This window comes from Rhinatrema bivittatum, chromosome 2 (assembly GCF_901001135.1).
Source record: "Rhinatrema bivittatum chromosome 2, aRhiBiv1.1, whole genome shotgun sequence".
NCBI lineage: Eukaryota > Metazoa > Chordata > Amphibia > Gymnophiona > Rhinatrematidae > Rhinatrema > Rhinatrema bivittatum.
Window position 1 is genome coordinate 299,020,438 of NC_042616.1, and position 19,963 is coordinate 299,040,400.

The 19,963-nt window shown below is 44.9% G+C and overlaps 1 protein-coding gene across 7 annotated transcripts in view; it reads right to left on the reverse strand.

Moving 5' to 3' along the window:
• The window catches only part of TRAK1 (trafficking kinesin protein 1), a 250,356-nt gene that overhangs the window by 69,006 nt on the left and 161,387 nt on the right, over positions 1 to 19,963 (reverse strand). For all 7 annotated transcript variants that reach the window (XM_029589678.1, XM_029589676.1, XM_029589674.1 and 4 more), the window contains 5 exons: positions 19,680 to 19,758; positions 8,960 to 9,090; positions 8,055 to 8,129; positions 4,693 to 4,830; positions 101 to 177 (listed from right to left, as the gene is read on the reverse strand). In XM_029589678.1, the coding sequence (XP_029445538.1) occupies positions 101 to 177; positions 4,693 to 4,830; positions 8,055 to 8,129; positions 8,960 to 9,090; positions 19,680 to 19,758 (500 nt within the window). The remainder of the gene's footprint in view (positions 1 to 100; positions 178 to 4,692; positions 4,831 to 8,054; positions 8,130 to 8,959; positions 9,091 to 19,679; positions 19,759 to 19,963) is intronic.

Genomic DNA, 19,963 nt, shown 5'->3' on the forward strand with positions numbered 1-19,963 from the left:
TGAGAGAGAAGCTAAGAGAAAACATTAATTTTGAGCTCTTTTGATCTCCGATTACAATAGCTAACAATACCAAACTTTCACCCGAGAAAACAGTGCATACGTCAGTTCAGGAGAGTCAGGCTCTTCCATATGCAGCTCTTTACGCATTGATCCTTCGATTTCTGCTGCCAGTGAATCCTAGCACATAAATATAAATAAACAAACATTACACCAGCCAATAGATATGACCGCAAACTTAGCAATCAAAGCAATTTTTTTTATTGCATTTTTAACATTTTACACAAATATACCATTGTGATTGAAAATAAAGGTTACATAGTTATATCAATTCTTCAAAGAAAATCAATTCCAAGAAATATTTTTAAACAGTAACCATCCAAATATTAAGCAATATACTGGGGGATAGGTGAAATTCTATAGAGCGAAAAACTTCAAGGTTAACAAGAAAAAGGAAATAAAGGTAGCCGATTCCAAACCTAACACATCTATTACGCTCCGACTGGGCTATGTCGCAGTTAACTGGTGAGAATCAATAAAGAAACGAAGTTGTGAAGGTTAAAAAAAATATATATACGGAGTCTAAATACTTGACTATGCATTTACACGGATAACGAAGAACAAACTTTGAACAAATAGGCATCACTTCTTCCCTCATTTGTATGAATTTTTTCCTCCTCTCCTGCGTTGACCTCATGATATCGGGGAAAAGCCATACTTTCTGACCGTAGTATTCTGCTGATCTGTTACGAACGAATAACCTCAATACGTTATTCTTCTCAGACAAGAAGGCAAACGATACAAAGAGTACTCCCCTCTCAAGAACTGTTTCTTCATGTGTCAGTTCCAATAATTCTGTGATGTTAAGTTGAGCTTGCTGGTCTTGCGTCTGATGTTCTTCTTTTTTAGAAGGCAAATAGTATATTTTCGTGATTCAAGGAGTTGCTTCCAGCAATCAAAGCAATTTAAGTTAACAGAAACATGTTGGCCATTGGTCAATCTGATTCCACATGATCTTTTTTTTCATGTGCAAGGCAAGTAAAACATTTTATTAACCAAATATTCAAACACAGCACAACATTTGGATTGTCTGAAAGCGGATGTGAGATAACAAAAGTCACATTGTAAAATGAGGCCTTTGGGTTCTTTGAGTGTTGCTACTCTACTGCTATCTGGCAATACTCGCTTGGTTCACTAAATAAGTATCACTTGTTTTTAACAGAATTGACTCTTGTGAAGTGAAATGGAAGACAATGTTGAAGATGTGTCTTGTGGAGCAGTCAATCAATTGTTGGATACTATCAGACAGCAATGTCAGCTCAGGAAAGTCAACAAAGCAAGGGCCTAACACTAGGAAAAACACGTGTTTGATAATTTCAAGCCAAGTTCTAAATCAAAAGTTCATATGTTCTGGGAATAAGTCAGTTGACATGCTGCTAAAAGGAAGCCCTTGAGGTCACTTTTGTCACATCGTGTTTGTGGTCAGGCTGCTTTGTATGTTTTTCTATGGCTATTTCAATAACGCTCCTCAAGACAGCAGAGAATACATTTTGGTACTGAAGTTAGGTCACGACCAAAATAACCAAGCATGCCTTCCATTACCTTCTTTTAAAATCCAGTTTTATCATCAATGAGACAGAAGCATCGTGTAGCTTCTTACATCATACAGCAGATCAAAGTAGCATGACACACACTGCACTTCCTGCGGTATTTTTAAACAATGTCCATGCCTGTTGAACACTTTTAACCTTTGCAGCTTCACCTTTCAGTTTTTTCTATTTTCCTCATTTTATCAAAGTTTCCCTTTTGAAAGTTTAATGTCAGAGCTGTAGATTTACTTATTGTCCCCCATCCAGTTATTAGTTTAAATATGATCATGCTATGATTACTTTTGCCAAGTGGTCCCACCACCATTACCTCTCTCACCAAACCCTGCATTCCAAAGTTGTGCCACAGCATCCCTCACCCTATCTCCGAAAAGATTCTCTCCAGAACACAGCACGTCTGTGAGTTGTTCCTACACCTCCAATCAAAGATCTGAGGCTTGCAGCCATGCCATTCTGCGGGAACCGATTCCTGCTGCAGAGGCTCTCAATGCCATTTTGAACACATCGTAGGTCGCACAGACCTTGTGTTTTACACACTCCAGACCCTTATTCACCAGTGACATGAGAGTGTCTTGCTGCTGTTGAGGCAACTGCTCAGCCACCTCCTGCACCTGCTTCCTGATGTCCCACAAGTACTGGCTCATGTAGAGCTGGTAGGCAGCAATGCAGGCAACAAGCTTGGTGCCTTGGAGCACCTTCTTCCCAAGAGCTTTCATCGCTCTATGGTCCTTCCCCAGGGCACCAAGGAATAGGTCTGAGGGCGCTTAACCCTCTTGAGAATGGATTCGACCACCACTGACTGATGAGGCAGTTGAAGCTTATCGAATCTGGCAGCTTTCTTGTTAATGGGAGGCACTGTGAGGGGTATTCCCATATCCTCAGCAGCAACTCCTTAAGGATTTAGTGTACTGGGACCGCCACAAATTCCTTAGGAGGCTCCACGAACTGGAGGATCTCAAGCATTTTGTGCCTGGCATCCTCCTTTGTCAAAAGTTGAAATGGGATGCCCTCTGCCATCACCCTTGCAAATCCTGTAAAGGTCAAGTCCTCAGATGAGCACTTCCTTTATTCATCTGAGAAGAAGAGTTTGACTGGAGACCATCCGAGTCCTCTGAGGAGTACTAAGGTATTATACCCCTAAGGGTCATAGAGACCCTCTTTTTCACTGTATGCTGCAGGGGATGGGACCCTAGGTGCTTGGCCTTCATCCAGAGCTGCAGGCATCAGTAGAACTGGATAGGGGGCTACGGCCTCGGCATCTCTGCCAGCCTCAGTGGAGCTTCTTCCTTGGAGAAACCGGCATCGACAACCATATCGGTAGGGGGAGGCCTCGGTTCCCTGCTAGGCACCAATGCTGTCCCAGGAACCAGCACCAGCTGTGTTGGTAACACACCAATGAGCAAGTTCAGCTTCTCCAGAAGCGGTACAAGGATGGGCAGCACCAGGTCCATTGCCATCAGTACCAAAGGTCCGAGGTCCTACAGTGCCTGTTCCATCAACAGCTGGACTCTGTGCTCCAGCTCCTCCTCACATGTTGCCAACACTGAATGGGAGGAAGGAGGGGTGGTCAGATCTTCTTTGGACTCGCAAGGGGAATCGGCGACTGGCAGCAAGACTGGTGGAGATCGTTGCAGTCCCCCAGCATTGATAGAGGATGGTCTTTCCTTGCCGCGGGTTTGCTTCGGGGGTATCGCAGGAAAAGCCGGTGCATCCCTGCACCCAGTATCAATGGGGACCGGTGCCATGCTTCTTAGGCATCCCTCGATGCTCGGCCTGGTCTTTCCCTACTGTCAAGGTCAAAGATGATGAACCCGACATCCTCCGCCTGAAGGAGATCGACAATTGTCTGTCTCTGGAGACCCTATCTGCAGCATCAACAGAACTGACAGTCCCGCTGATGTCAATGGCGTGGTATCCATCGGTGCAGCTCTGAGGTCTCTCGGCGCTGATGTTGCCGAGGCCAATGGCTCAGACTTCCTTGACCCAAAGAGCTGATCCATCTTGTCGAGTTGAAGATGATGTCCTTCAGGGGTCATCTGGGCACATAAGCAGCAACTCCAGACATCATTCGATGCCCCCAGGCAGAGGATACATACCTAAAGAGGATCAGTGATAGACATGGTCCTCGGGCACTGGGGGAATCAGCAAAAAACAGACATGGCCATGAAGGTGCAAAACAAAAAGGCCACAAAGTTGAAAGTAATGGCAGCAGGCGGCAATGGCCGGTGGGCACCAAAACACCGCCACCATGAGGGGAATCGACCGCAAAAGGAAACTTACCCAAAAGGCCAAAAACCCTGACTATAGAGATTCTATGGGAATGTACCGAGAGGGACCCGGCAACGGAAATAAAGGAAAAAAACTGTGACAACATGAAGAGCAACAAGGTTTTCCACAAGGCTAAAAATAGCCAAAGTGAACTCCATCACACCGCGAGGCTTACAGCTCCGTGGAAAAGAAGAGACTGAAGAGAGCCCAAGCGTGGATGCATTTTAATTTTAATTTGTGTATGTTTTTATCTATGTGTAAACCGCCTAGATGGATATATATCTATCCATTGAGCGGTATATAAAAACTTTTAAATAATAAATAAATAAATAATGGTACACGGCATGCTGGGCATGCTCAGTGTGCCTAGTCAAAGTTCTAGAAACTTTGACATACGTTTTCCGCATCGGGGCTTCATCTGATGATGTCACCCATATGTGAAGACTACCATCCTGCTTTTCCTCGGAGAATGAGACTTCTTTGGCACTTGCTTGTTTTGATCTCAGCTCACAAAAGAACACTACAAATCTGCCTACAATATTTCATTTCCACAGCACAGTAAATGAATATCAATATGTTTTTGATAAGCCTAGCAAACATGCCTTGGAGTTAGTAAAGGAGACACAAATAGGCAACGCCAGGATTTCATTGTCCTTACACCGCTGTACACACGCAGCTTCCAGCTGCTTACGAAGCGTACATTAAGAAACCAAAAGAAAGCTTACACTGAGAAATGGGATGGGGCGCACACAGCAAAACACTGGTAAAATAAGAAAATCTTCCCGGGCAGTTGCTCAGCAATTAATGTGAACCTTCTTACCATGGGGAAGAGGCCCAGGGAGTGGTAGCGCCGGGAAATGGCATTGGGCATGGTCTTGTTCCGGAGGTTCTTCAGCTCTTCCTGTGCCTCGTGAAGCATCTCCATGCATTCTGCATATTTGTCCTCAAGTTCCCGCAGCTGGAACATACAAAAAGAAGGAGTCCAGTACACAGACAAGTCTATGAATACCATGAAGGCATTTATTTTTTTCTTTTTAAAACCGTATTTACATGATAAACTACTGCCTCACAGCTAATGAACAACATTCACTTGTTAGTGGGAAGTCAGAGAAACAGGCAGAAAAATAATCCTTTGTGTCATTTTCCAAGCACGCCGGTTTATTCAGAAAGTTGCTTATGTAAGCAAAGAAGTCTCAAGAGTTAAAACTCAAGTCCCTTTCTTAGGAAAAGGGTTGAGAGGTCGGGTAAAAGAACTGGGAGGAGGGAGTTGTTGTTGCGTTGCATGAGGGAACTCATACATGCATCTACGCAAAATGCCCAACCCTCAACTAGGCAGAGTAGGTGGGCCAATCTGGTGCATACCTGTGCTACTATGAGGTTGATATTCAACAGTTTTGTCCAGGTAACGTTTTGGAGTTAGCAGGACGACCTGAGATTTGACTATTTCTCCCTCTCCCTCATGTTCTGGAACTCATTAGCAACTCATAATTTAGCTGGATAAAAAGAGGCAGTCATGGAGGCACTCCAGGGCCGGGATTAAATTTAGCTAGTGAGTGCTGAGATATTCAGTGCTCCCCAGTAAATGTGGAAAAATATCTGTCCTAAAGTAACCTGGATAACTTTAGAAGCAAAAGTGTACCCAGGAAGACTTATCTGGTTATGTTCCACTCAAGAGCCGGGTAAAGCTGTTTGGGTAGCTTTACACCCCGTTCCGGCCCCCCTGAATACTGACCTCTGTGCCTTTATTCACATTCTGCATTTTTTTTTTTTTTAAAGCAATAAGGTCAAAAAAAGCTAGATGGGCAACCGAGAAAGACCAGAGGTTAAGTATTGCTTATAGAAGTGGTTCTCAACCTTTTTCTCATCGTGACCCACCTGACAGACCACGCTCACATGTGTGACACACACTGCTCATTACAATTCATGGCGGAAATAAAACATAAAGGTCCAGTATTATTTTTATTAAGAATGACACAAAGAAAAGATACATATTGTATCTGAACAGAAATTGCATAAATAGTAAACATCCCACACCAAAACAGCATCAATTTCCAGCACTTAAACAGTAACCACCTTACCTAAGAAAAGGCAACACAAAATAATACACCAAGTCTTAAGACACCAATACATCTCCTATTAGGAAAACTGACCAAGCAAGGCTGCTATAGAGCCCTACACAGAAACTACAGGCCAGCAGAAAACCTCACCTGAATCACATGTGCTGACCCTCACCTAACAAAGAATAAATAGAACAAAACGCATAACTAGAAGCAAGCAGACAAAAATTGAACTGGAAACCGCAACAAGCCAGAGTGTCTGTATGCAGTGTAACAAAGGAAAAAAGAAATATCACCCAACTTTATAAAACAAATCAAGAAATATAAAATCAGTAACAGTAAAACCATACTAACAAAAAGAACAGATTATTTCAAAACAGCTAATGAATGGAATATTCAATAATTAAAAACTCATAAAAAATTTCTAGATACCAATAAAATATTTCAAAATAGCAGACACAAAGACCCAGGAATGAAAAATAATAAGGATACACAAAATATTTTGCTCTACATACCTGGGAACGTTTGATATCCACATGCCCTGAAATTGTTTTAAATTAGCAGGAGGAGGGATGGTTTACTTGCAACTTTCTCCTCTCCCTCTCACACTGGCTCTCAATCGCTCACATATACACATGCTTTTTCTCACTTATATAGGCTCTTAATTACACATTTACACACATGCTGTCTATTTTTTCATGCTTACACACAGGCTTTCAATCACACACATACATGCTGTCTTTTTCTCTCACACAGACTCTCATTCACATGCTTACAAACATGCTTTCTCTCTTTCTCTCATTTACACACAGGCTCTCAATCACATACTCACGTGCTCCCTCACCTAAACCAGCTCTCAGTCACACACAGACACACATGCTCTCTCTCTTTCTTATACACACAGGCTCTTAATTTATTTATTTGTTTGCAGTTTTTATATACCGACATTTGTTTAGTAACCTCACATCGGTTCACAATTAACAGAAACATTGCAGCTGTGCCAACTAGAACGAACATGTGCAACAGTGCTTTACAATAAACAATAAACTTTACAATAAACTTGTTAACGAACATATGCAATAGTGCTTTACAATAGACTTGTTAACGGGGGGGAGGGGAGAGAATAGTGGAACAATGAAAGGGAAAAATAAAATAGTGGTACAAAGCAAATTGTTATCTCACTGAATTTATAAGTCTATAAATAAATAGAATGAATTTTATAAAACACAATTGGAAAAGAGAAAAGCTGGGTATGAGAGAAAGAAATGGGATAGAAGTCTTATATACAATTGATATACAATCGATATGAATAATTGCCAACAAAAAGTTAGGTGTGATCATACATACATATGATCTCTCTCTCACACGCAGGATCTCAATCACACACACACATACTCTTTCACACAAACAAGTTTCCAATCACAAACTTACACATAACAGGTTCTCAGTTATACACTTACATTCATGCTCTCTCACACACAGGCTCTCTTTCACATATACAGGCTCTCAATCATTCACATACATGTGTCACACACTCACACAGGAAACACACATGCTTGCTCATTCACTCACTCTCTCCCTCCCTCACGGAACTAGCGGAAGAAGCAACCTCCCAACCCTAAAGGCAGCAGCAACCACCTTCATTTTCAGCCCTCGCGGAGAAAAGAGTCCCATCGGCTGTGGGGAGTTGACGTTGTTCCTCATTTTACTCCAAGCTGCGCTGCTAATCCTTCAGGCCGTGCCTCTCTTTTTCTTTGGGCCGATGCTGCCCACACTAGCATGGTCTCTTCTTCCCATGCATGCATCCGCTGCTCACCACCTTCCTCTTCCGGGGCACGGGAAGAAGAGAGCATGCCGGTACCGCTGACTCCAGCTGTCCTGCCGCTTTCCGCCCGGGCTATCAGCATTTTAAGCCCGGGCAGAGGACCTATTTCGCTTGGATAGGGGGAGCAGCTGGGTCAGCAGGGGACCGGGAAGTGTGGTGACACACCTGCGTGTTCTTGGCGACACACCGCTTGAGAACCGCTGGCTTAAAGAGCTGGCATGCATGCAAGTTTTAACTATGTATCCTGGTCTAAAAGAGAGAAACTTGGAAAGAAACATTAAATATTAAGAATACATTTACCTCTGCTGTGAGCTGCCGCTGAGCATCTTTAGCTGCTCCCAAATGTTGAACAAGTTCTTCATTTTCAACTGCGTACTAAAACATGAAAATAAGGGGCCGATATTCAAAAAAGCTGAGCTTCCAAATCTAAGCCCCAAAGTTTGGATCCTGTATTTGGTCAAACTTAGGGGCCTAGCTGAAAAAGGCTTAAATTTAGGGGCTGAAACTCAGGCCTGGTATTCATTGGCCTAGATTCAGGCTTCAAAGTTAGGTGCCTGGTGCTGAAAATCAGTGCTAAGCTCCTATTTTCCCAGTCCTAACCCCACCCCTGCAGCCACCCACTTTTTTAGGGAATTAGCCCCAGTAAATTTTCAAACGTGTCAATTTATGATCCTAATTCTAAAAGTTTGGCACCCACATCTTCTGAAAATTGACCTTGAAAATAAATTACCTGGGCAGGCCTGACAGATCATTTGGCCTTTATCTGCCATCATGTCCTATGTTCCTGAGGGTCCTATTTACAAAAGGCTCTCTCTCATTTTGTGTCTCTGAGAAAAATGAAATCAGGTCCACATTCAGAGCAGTTTGACCAGCTAAGTTCAGGATTAAGAGGACAAACCGCGGGACTTGGATTTCCTGCTTTACCAACCGCCATCAATATAATCAGCCAAGCATTTAGCTGGATAAACCTTACTCAGATAAATTGGAGGTATTTGGGGCAGTTTCCAGCAAGCTAATTATCTAGTCACCAATATGCTTTCCCTCTGAACTCAGATGTGCATCAGGTATAGCATAGGCTGCCAGGTAGATATCATGACACTGAACCAAAAATGAGTTTTTTCTTTCTGGGAATACTGCTTATAATTAAGATGCATTCGTAGCTTCTCCCCTTAAACGCAGATAGACTAAGCCGAAACTCTTCTTACAGCTTTAGCCTTTTTCTGCAGATCCACTATCTGAGAGAGAAGATGCGTGATCTCTTCCTGCTGCCGAGCAGCATCTTCAGTCTTCTTCGCCAGTTCCTCCGATATGCTTGCAATCTGGATGTTGGCATCCCCTGGAACCAGATACGAGCAACAACAAATTGAGGCAAAACCACCGGGTCATGGATGTTATAAGGCATTTGCAAGTAGAGCTTCACATTCAGCAGCCATTGGTGCGAGTTAAGCTTACAACAATTTCCATTTTGAATCTCTATCACTAATTCAGCATTAACACAGCCAGGATCGGTCTCCATCAAATCAGCACCTGCAGTTAGCAGTTAAGGTTAGCCTTTTTTATTTGGAAACCTTCCAGTTGTCTATTGCAACCGCTCTGGCTCAGTAATGCACTATGAGATCCATATTCAAACGCATTTAACCAGATAACTAAGAATTGAGGAGTGTTCTAAGGGTGGTCCAGAGGCATTCTGTGGAGGAGCTGAGTTAGCTGGATCACTTACCCGGCTTACTCTGGTCGTGCTGCAGCTCTGTCCTAAAGTTAGCTGGATAATCTTATTTGGCTAGCTTTAAGATACCTGGGTATCGCCGCTGAATATACAACACTAGCAGCTTGACAAGTTTAATTGGCTAACTAGCAGAGCCAAACAGAAGCTGAATACGGACCTCTAGATTAACATATCCACTATAACCCATTCTACTCATGAAATCATCCACTTTTAGATTTAATTTAAATGCTTACATTCCGTTATTCCAAAGAAAATCTGCTTAAAGTGGATTACAAATAAAAACTATCCTCTCATCAAGCCCCACACGACCCCCCAATAGAAGTGTAATACTTCAGACATATCAGCTGAAATCAACAAGACAGAAAAAAAAAAAGCCACACCTCCCATGCACTTAGCTGCTCGACATTAAAACAGATCATTGTCCACCACTTGAGCTTGAGTGCTTCACCTCTGCCATGCATTCACCCCCTGATAAAAAGGAGAACTAAAACCCAAAAATAAATTAACGGCAGACCAGATGAGTCAGTTGGGTCTTTATCTGCCCGACCTTGCTGCAGAAGCAGCCCTGGCTAGGCCTAGGATTCTATAACCTGACCTGTAAAAAGATCCTTTCATTTCTTGCAGCTTGAATTCCTCTTTCCCACCATATTACCCAATGTAAATATATTATTCAACTAATGCAAACTAACAACTTACACACTGATCTATTAGGTACAGTACAGCCCTCATTCAATCTTTTCTCCAAATGCATTTGAAAACTGGCCAGAACTCTCAATGGCCATCTGTTCTGCAGTTTTAAGAAGCTCAAAAAAAAAAAAAAAAAAAAAGGTTTTCCAAGACTCAATGGACAAGACTGGGCAGTCTTTACAAATGGCAATCATATTTAGGCCGATATTCAAAAGCCATTTAGATGGATAACTCATTCCATCACTTATCCGGATAAATTATAGACAGATAACTATAATTTAGCTGGATAACATGCTACTTCACCGGATCATCTTTAAAAGATATTGGGCTAGGCAGCGCTGTCATTAGGAAGCAAAATCAAGTAAATAACAGATGACTGCAGTTCAATCCCCTCCCACCCCACCCCCAAAATATCTTACGAAGGCCGTGTCGGGCTTAGGTTCTTCTTACCCACCCCCCCCCCCCAAAAAAAAAAAAAAACCTCAATCAAATAGAGGCCCCGGGTCTCTTTTTTTTTTTTTTTTTACAATAAAGGAAAAGAGCAGCTCGCTCCCCTACCTTCCCTCCCACCCACCCGCAAGGATTATAAACTGCACGGATTTCTCCCTCCCTCCCTTCTCCCGAGCCTCCCCAATACGTTCGTTTTTAATGCCAGGAGCAAGGGACCCTCCGCCCCATTCCCAGTGCCTCCAGCGCCGTTCTGTGGGCAGGGCTAGACGCGTAAGCTGGATAACTTGTCCAACGGCCTACCGAATATTGGCTTCGTTCTCTCTTTGTTTTTCCTTTCCAGGGCAAACATGGCTAAAATGCCCTGGCACTTCCCCACATGGAATATTATGCTTTCTCGCTCGTCACTGTACTTTCTCCAACTTTGTCATCTCTCTCTCTCTAGGTCAAGAGGTCAACACTGTTTCTCCACTAAAATCTTGCACAGTTGTAAAACATCAGGATCTCTCTTATGTAATTTCTATACAGTATTTCCAGCTGAATACTCAAACGCAGAAACTGCAAGCAGAACCTGTAACCCCCAAGAGAACAGGAAAGATTCTTCTTTTTTTTTATTTATGCTATATCTACCATTTCTATTGCTTGTGGTTAGGACAAACTGAACATCAGCATTTCTCAGATGTATCTGCCCAATTCTGCTTCAGTTTTATGAGGAACGAGGAGCCTATCAGCACTATGCATTGGTAACCACTGTATTTATTTATTTATTTATTTATTTATTTTAATTTATGCTTTATTAATTTTTTAATTACAATACAAGTAAATATTTCAATGCATTCTCCATATCCCAGAAAAGTAAAATATTAATACAAAGAAAATACCTCGCTTTACTGCTATAGAAAATACAACTTCCTGGTTAGGGGCACATTGCAAATTTTTTAAGAAATAAGGGAGACCAAGATTATATTAAGCAGATCAAAGGTAATCAAAACATAATTGAAATTCAAAATGCTGATACTTGAGGTTAACCAATATCCTTATTATTCTTTCCAACCCTCCTGGATATATTTAGGTACAAGATGGTCCATCTAAATAGCTACGTAGCTGTGTTGGTTCAGCAAAAATATATTTAGCATTCCCATAATAAATAAAGCAACGACACGGGAACCGTAACACAAATCGTGCCCCCCTTCCCACCACCTCGCCCCTCATTTCCAGAAATTTTTTACGTTTTAACTGAGACAATCTAGCAATGTCTGGGAAAATCTGAATGCACTGTCCGAAAAATTTTAATTTTTGAAACCTGAAATAGTGCTTTAATACACCATCTCTGTCCATTTTTGAGGAAAATTGGACCAATAACGTTGCTCTCAAATTTATCTCCATTTCGAAGGATTTTTCCAAAAAATCCGTTAAATCTAGCGATTCTTCTTCTCTTTTTTCTTGACTGATGTTGTTGTTCCCAATAGGGTTTCGCTGTGTAAGACAGTAAGTAGAGATTATAACTGGAATCTTTTCTGTCGGGTACTTCAAAATATTTATAAAGTAACTTTTTAATAAATCTACAGGTGATTGCAGTTTAGTTTTGGGAAAGTTAAGAAATCTTAAGTTCGCTCTTTTTACTTGATTTTCAAAGAATTCTATTTTATTTTCCACCATTTTTTCAGATTTTATAAGGTTTAATTGGACCTCTTCAATTTTCCTAACTTTCCCTTCCAAAGTTACCATTTTTCCTTCCACCGAAGTCAGCGTTTCCTCCACTTTCTGTGTCTTTAACATTGCCTCTTGTACAGTTAATGTTAAGGAAGTTATAGATTTCTGCATGGTAATTAGAATATTTTTAATTTCTTCCAACGAGGGTGCTAGAACTGAGGTGGTAAGTGGGGTTAGGTTTTCCAGCTTGCTTCCTACCTCCAGGAGTCCTTCGCCATTTTTTTGATGTTCCGGGCGATGCTGTGCCATCTCCCAGTGATTCCTGGAACCCGTTAAATGCAGGTTCTCCGAGGGTATTCCTTCCACCCCTCTCTGGAAACCGCTCGGCATTAAGGGGAAGTGCCCAGGTGCCTCTGCATTCGCTGAGCGTTTCCCTGGTGGCTCCGGCAGTGTTGGATATCCCGGGCTCAACGAGATCTCCGAGGTCAAGGGGCTCGGCAGCTGCTCTCTGTCTGCCCCAGCAACCATAGCTTCCGGGTTTGGTACCGGCGTCCTCGTGAAGGCTACATCAATCCTCGGTTGAAGAAAATGCTCAGGAGTTGAAGTAATGTCACGAACGCGAGCCTTCCTCTTTGAATGCGGCATTATATTTCCGTAAAGGTAATTATTTGGAATCGCTAGTCTTAGAAATCTCCTTCTCCCGGGAGCGCAGCCCTCACGACCTCAGAGCTCAGCGGCTATCTTGGTCTCCACCACTGTATTTATTTTAAGCAAAAAAACATTTCTGGCTCCTTTGCAATGGCGGCTTTAAGATGTGGGACCTGCTGGAATATTTCTCATCTCACAACTCAAAACAACTGTCTTATGACCTTAATTTACCCTGAGTGAAAAAGCAAATGATGCTTACCTGATGTAACAGGTGTTCTCACAGGACAGCAGGATGTTAGTCCTCACAAATGGGTGACATCGAGGATGGAGCCCAACCACGGAAAACTTCTGTCAAAGTTTCAGGAACTTTGACTGGCCCCTACTGGGCATGCCCAGCACGGCACTAACCCTGCAGCCAGCAGGGGTCTCCTTTCAGTCTTGTTTTCAAAGCTACAGGCAGTGCCGAAAAATAAAATAAATGAACCCAACACCGCGGGGTGGCGGGCGGGTTTCGTGAGGACTAACATCCTGCTGTCCTGTGAGAACACCTGTTACATCAGGTAAGCAACATTTGCTTTCTCACAGGACAAGCAGGATGGTTGTCCTCACAAATGGGTGAGTACCGAGCTGAGGATGTCCTGACTTGCACCAAATGTACCCAACGGTGTGCAACAGGCACAACAACTGGGGTGGAATTTGGTGAAGGGCATCCGCACCCAACCGGGAGGTGGAAGGGTGTTGGTACATCAAGTTGGAAAAAGGTTACGCAAGACAGATTGGCCGAAGATGGAATCTTGTCGTCCAGCTTTATCCAAACAATAGTGGGCTGCAAAGGTATGGAGGGAACTCCAGGTTGCAGCTTTGCAGATGTCAGGAAGCGGCACCGATCGAAGGTGTGCTACTGAAGTTGCCATGGCCCTCACAGAGTGTGCCTTAACACGGTCCTGGAAAGGAATGCCAGCTTGCTGATAGCAGAAGGAAATGCAGTCCGCTAACCAGGAGGAAAGAGCCTGCTTACCCACAGGTTGTCCTAACTTGTTAGGATGGAAAGAGACAAATAATTGAGTGCTCTTCTTGTGAGAAACTGTACGGTCTAGATAAAAAGCTAGAGCTCGTTTACAGTCTAGGGTATGCAGAGTCTGTTCCCCTGAGTTGGAGTGGGGCCTGGGAAAGAAGATAGGTAGTATGATGGATTGATTGATATGAAACTCCGAAACTACCTTAGGTAAAAATTTAGGGTGAGTGCGGAGTACCGCCCGGTCCTGCAGGAGTTTAGTGTAAGGCGGATAGGTAACTAGGGCCTGTAATTCACTAACCCTGCGAGCTGAAGTGATAGCCAAAAGGAATAACACTTTCCATGTGAGATATTTTAGGTCACGGGAGTGCAGAGGTTCAAAAGGTGGTTTCATAAGGCGACCAAGAACCAGATTAAGGTCCCAAGATGGGGCCGGAGGACGTAAAGGTGGCTTCAAATGGAGCAAGCCTTTAAGAAAACGGGTTACCAGGGGTTGTACTGAGATAGGGACACCCCCGATACCTTTATGGAAAGCGGCTACCGCACTAACATGCATTCTAATGGAAGAGGTCTTTAGACCTGATTCTGATAGATGCCATAAATAGTCCAAGAATTTAGAGATTGGACAGGAAAGGGGATCAAGGGACTGAGAAGTGCACCATGATGTGTACCGTTTCCATTTGTATGAGTAAGATTTCCTTGTGGAAGGCTTCCATGAAGCTATCAGGACACGAGAAACTGAATCTGAAAGGTTGAATGGTTGAAGGACTAACCTTTCAACATCCATGCCGTCAGGGACAAGGCTTGGAGGTTGGGATGGAGGAGGCATCCGTCGTTTTGAGTGAGCAGATGCGGGTCCTTTCCCAGGGGAATGTGCCTGCGGATGGAGAGATCCCGGAGTATGGGAAACCACACTTGGCGTGGCCAGTGCGGCGCTATGAGGATCATGGTTCCCCTGTCCTGACGCAGCTTCACGAGAGTCTTTGACAGAAGAGGAAGTGGAGGGAATGCATAGAACAGACCGGTTGTCCAGGTGAGAGAGAATGCATCCCTGGGCCGAGAGTGCTGAGTCCGAATGAGAGAGCAGTAATTGTCCACTTTGTGGTTCTGAGGGGACGCAAAGAGGTCTATGTGGGGATAACCCCACTTGTGAAACAGAGAGGTCGCTACCAAAGGATTGAGAGACCATTCGTGTGGTTGGAAGACACGGCTCAGCCTGTCTGCCAATACATTGTCTACTCCCGGCAGGTAGGTGGCCCTGAGGTACATGGAGCGGGAGAGGGCTTCTGCCCAAATCTGCGCAGCTTCCTGACACAGAAGGAAGGAGCCTGTGCCTCCCTGCTTGTTGATGTACCACATGGCCACCTGGTTGTCCGTCTGAATTAAGATTGTGTGATTCGAGAGGCAATCTTGAAAAGTCCTGAGAGCGTAGCGGATCGCTCGCAGCTCCAGGAAATTTATCTGGTGTTTGGTTTCCTCTGGTGACCAGAATCCTTGAGTTTGTAGATTGTTTACATGGGCTCCCCAACCGATGTTGGAAGCGTCGGTGGTGAGGATTAGCTGAGGATCTGGTGGAAGAAAAGGCAAACCCTGTAGGAGGTTGACTTGATTGGTCCACCAGGGAAGAGACAGACGGAGTGCATCGGTGATGCGAACAATGGAGGACAGAGGCTGAACAGCTTGGGTCCATTGGGATTTCAGAGTCCATTGCATGACTCTCATGGCCAGGCGGGCCATGGGAGTCACATGAACCGAGGAGGCCATGTGTTCCAGTAGAACTAGGAATTGGCGAGCTGTTGACGTTTGTTGAGACTGCAGTTGGCGAGCTAGGGACACTAGAGTCTTTGCCCGTTGATGAGGAAGGAAGGCTTTTGCCTGTAAGGTGTCCAAGTCTGCCCCAATGAAGGATAAGGTCTGAGATGGGACTAAGTAGGATTTCTCGTAATTGACAAGAAACCCTAGAGAAAGCAGAGTTTGAATTGTTAGAGTCAGGGAAGACCGAACTATTTGCTGGGTTGGGGCCCTGATTAACCAATTGTCCAGGTAGGGGTAGACGTGGACACCTTCCTTCCTGAGGAATGCTGCTACCACCACAAGGCATTTGGTAAAGACTCGTGGTGCGGACGCCAGGCCGAAAGGTAGTACACGGTATTGGTAGTGGTTTCGGCCTACTAGAAAACGCAGGTATTTGCGATGAGATTCTGTGATCGCAATGTGGGTATATGTGTCTTTCAGGTCTAGAGAGCATAGCCAATCCCCTCTTTGCAGCAGAGGGAGCAATGAGCCCAGGGTTACCATCTTGAACTTCTCCTTGGAAAGGTACTTGTTCAGGGCCCGTAGGTCCAGGATTGGACGAAGTCCCCCTGACTTTTTTGGTATCAGGAAGTACCTGGAATAGAACCAGAGACCTTGCTGTAAGGGAGGAACAGGTTCTATAGCGTTTGGCTGTAGGAGAAGAGAAATTTCCTGCTCTAAAAGAACAGAGTGATCGGTAAGTCTCCACGCCTGCAAAGGTGGGGAGTTGGCAGGAAGGGATAGGAAGTTGAGATGGTAACCCTGTGCAATGATTGCTATCACCCATTGATCTGTGATGATTTGATGCCACTTTTCTAGGAAGTGGCACAGCCGCCCTCCTACTGGTATGGCTGGAAGAGGGGTTTGGCAACTGCTCTCTAAGTGAAAGTCAAAAACCCGCCGCAGGGCCCGGTTGTGGAGCTGCTGCAGGTTTTTGTTTACGGGCCTGGCGAGGCTGAGTCTTATGGTAAGACCGTGCAGGCCTAGGTTTTGTTGATGGGGGATAATACTTTTGTGGCCTAAAGAAGGACTTTTTGGAGTCTTTCCTAAACGGCTGTTTGGAAGGCAAGTCAGGAGGAATGGATGAGAGCTGTTTTAGTGTCTCATGATGATCCTTCAATTCAGCAACAATTTGTTGAATTTGCTCACCAAACAAATTATCCCCTAGGCAGGGTAAATCAGACAGCCTGTCCTGAACTTCTGGACGAAGGTCAGATGATTTAAGCCAAGCCCAACGTCTGGCAGAGATGGCCGTAGCAGAAATTCTAGTGGAAGCATCAAAGATGTCATAGGCTGTTCGAATGTCATGCTTCCCAGCTTCAAACCCTTTATTTAGAAGGGATTGAAGTTGTGGCTGGAACTGCTCAGGCAAGGCATCAGTATATTCCTGCATCTGTTTCAGAATGACCCTATTATATTGAGTCATATAAAGTTGATAAGAAGCTATTCTGGAAATCAGCATAGCTCCATGATATACCTTCCTACCTATACTATCTAGGAATTTGTTTTCCTTAGTAGGAGGAATGGAAGAGTGTGGCTTTAGCCGCTTAGCTTTCTTTTGAGCTGATTCTACGACTACTGAATGATGGTCTAACTGAGGTTTTTGAAACCCAGGTGCTGACTGTACAAGATATGTAGAGTCAGCTTTTTTGTTGACCGGGGAAACAGATCCGGGAGATTCCCAATTCTTTTTAAGAAGGTCTAGAAAAACCTGGTGAATGGGAATAGAAGTGATGACTTTTGGGGCATCCAAAAATTGGAGTAATTCCATCATCTGGTGCCTGTCATCCTGTTCAGATTGAAGTTGGAATGGGACCAACTCTGACATTTCCTTCACAAAATTTATGAAAGAGAGGTCCTCAGGGGGAGAACGCTTTCTACTCTCCGCAGGAGAGGGAGGTGAAGGCAAATCATCGGTGTCAGTAGAGGTATCATCACCCCAAGTATCATAGGGATCTGGATGATGACCCGCAGGACCTCGAGGGGGCTGAACACCTGAAGGCCCAGGCTGAGGTTCCGAAATATCGAGTGGAATCACCGGGGGCATCGAGAAAATCCTCGAAGGAATCGGTGCCGGTATCGGTGCCGGTGTAGGCATCGAGGGAGCCGGTGTCGGTCTCGATGGAATCGGTGTCGGCATCGGAAACCTCGGTGGAGCAGAGGTGCGTATCGCCCCCGAAGAAGAAATTGGTGGCGAGGGACGACCTGGCATCGATTGAACAATTCCCAAAGGGGGAATTCGATACGGTGTTTCTCCGCTTGAGGAAAGACCTGTCGGTGACAGCGGTCTTACCGGTGTTGGTGACTGAGGTATCACCGGTGGAAGGGGTGTCATAAGCGCCTCCATGTGGTGTAGCAGCGGTGCCAGTGCTGCTGCAATCGGCTCGGTGACCGGTTCCACTCTCGGTGCCGGAGGAGTCTGGAACCGTAGCATCGCCTTGTCGATGGCTTCCTGGACCAGCCGATCCAGTTCTGCCCGGAGACCAGGGGTAACAAGACCCGGCTCGACGGGAGAGGGAGGCTGAGGCTGAGCCGGAGGGACCACCGTCACCGGTGGGATCACAGCTCCCAAACCCTGAGGGGGTGAGGGTTGCCTCGGTGCCTGCGAAACAGTAGTGGACGGTGCCACTTCTGATCGAGACTTTTTTGGCGGTGGCTCGGTCGGTGCTGAGGTCGATGACGTCGATTCCTCGACGGGCCGAGACTTATGAAGTCGATGGCGATGTTTTTCTTTCCGATCCCCTCGAGCACCAGGGGAAGGAACGGGAGTCGATGGCTGCGAAGTCATCGATGGCGGATGGTCACCGAAGGGTTGTCGATGATGATGAGACCTCGGTGCCGGTTCCGATGACGTCGATGCAATCGATGGCGTTGGGGTACGAGCTTGGAAGAGGAGCCCCATCTTCTCCATTCTGGCCTTGCGATCCTTTGGTGTCATTAGGGCACATTTGGTGTAAGTCAGAACATCATGCTCGCTCCCTAAACACAAAACACAGACTCTATGAGGGTCTGTGATTGACATAGTTCGGGTACAGTCCGGACACCGACGGAACCCCGACGCCATGGCAAAAGGCCAAAAATTTAGCCGCGGGACTGTCGAGTGCCAACGGGCCTCAAGGGCCAAACTCGACGGAAGTCGACCAAACGACGGCAAAAACTTACCGAAGTTCCGCGGACCGAAAATTTGTCGAAGGGAGACCCCTGTGGGGCAAATTTTCTTCAAAATTAAGTTTTTTGAAATTCCTGTCAGGAACGTGGTTAAGAGCTCTTCTACCGCGTGGCTACTGCTGCGCGGAAAAAAGAAGACTGAAGGGAGACCCCTGCTGGCTGCAGGGTTAGTGCCGTGCTGGGCATGCCCAGTAGGGGCCAGTCAAAGTTCCTGAAACTTTGACAGAAGTTTTCCGTGGTTGGGCTCCATCCTCAATGTCACCCATTTGTGAGGACAACCATCCTGCTTGTCCTGTGAGAACACTTCATACAAATACAAACTAGCATGGCCAGTGCCATGCAACCTTCTCTACCTTTACTATGCCACCTCCAACATGACATTCTAATTTTCTTCTCTTTCTTCAATTTATTTTACCTGGACACTCTTCTAAAACCATCTACTGACCAGTAGACACCTCCAGTAGCATATTCCCTTGTTTCTCAGCCTCATCCAGTCTGAAAAGACTGGAACTGAAACAGAGAACCAAACCAATACAGAATCACGCCGCACATTCTTTCTAAACTACCAGGAAGTGGTGAGAGTGCTCTCATCATCTCCAAATCGGAAAGCACGGATAAAATGGGCCAAAAAAGTGCTTTGGTATGTACTGGATTGTGTTTTCTGTACCAGTTCACTTCAGATAACAATTGCTATGAGGGAAATACAAGAAGGAGAGAGGAAGAAAACAATGTCAAAACTGCAGATGCAACTGAACTCCCCCCCCCCCCCCCCCCGAGAAGAACATACTTAGCTCCTTCACACAGTCGTTTACAAGCTGTTGTTCCTTCTCTTCATACGTGATGGTTTCTGTCTGTAGATGGCATGCCTGTTGAAGGGGCCAGAATGATGTTAGCCTGTCTGCTTTCATATAAGCCAGTAAGCATGTGCATGTACTTCTAATGGTAAGGCTAGATTTAGACCCCAAAAGCAGCAGTGAATAAAAACTTATTATCAATGGAACTATGTTACAAGGACATAATCTCTCTATGACCACTAGGTGTCGCCATAAGACAGTGGTATGGATAAGAGGC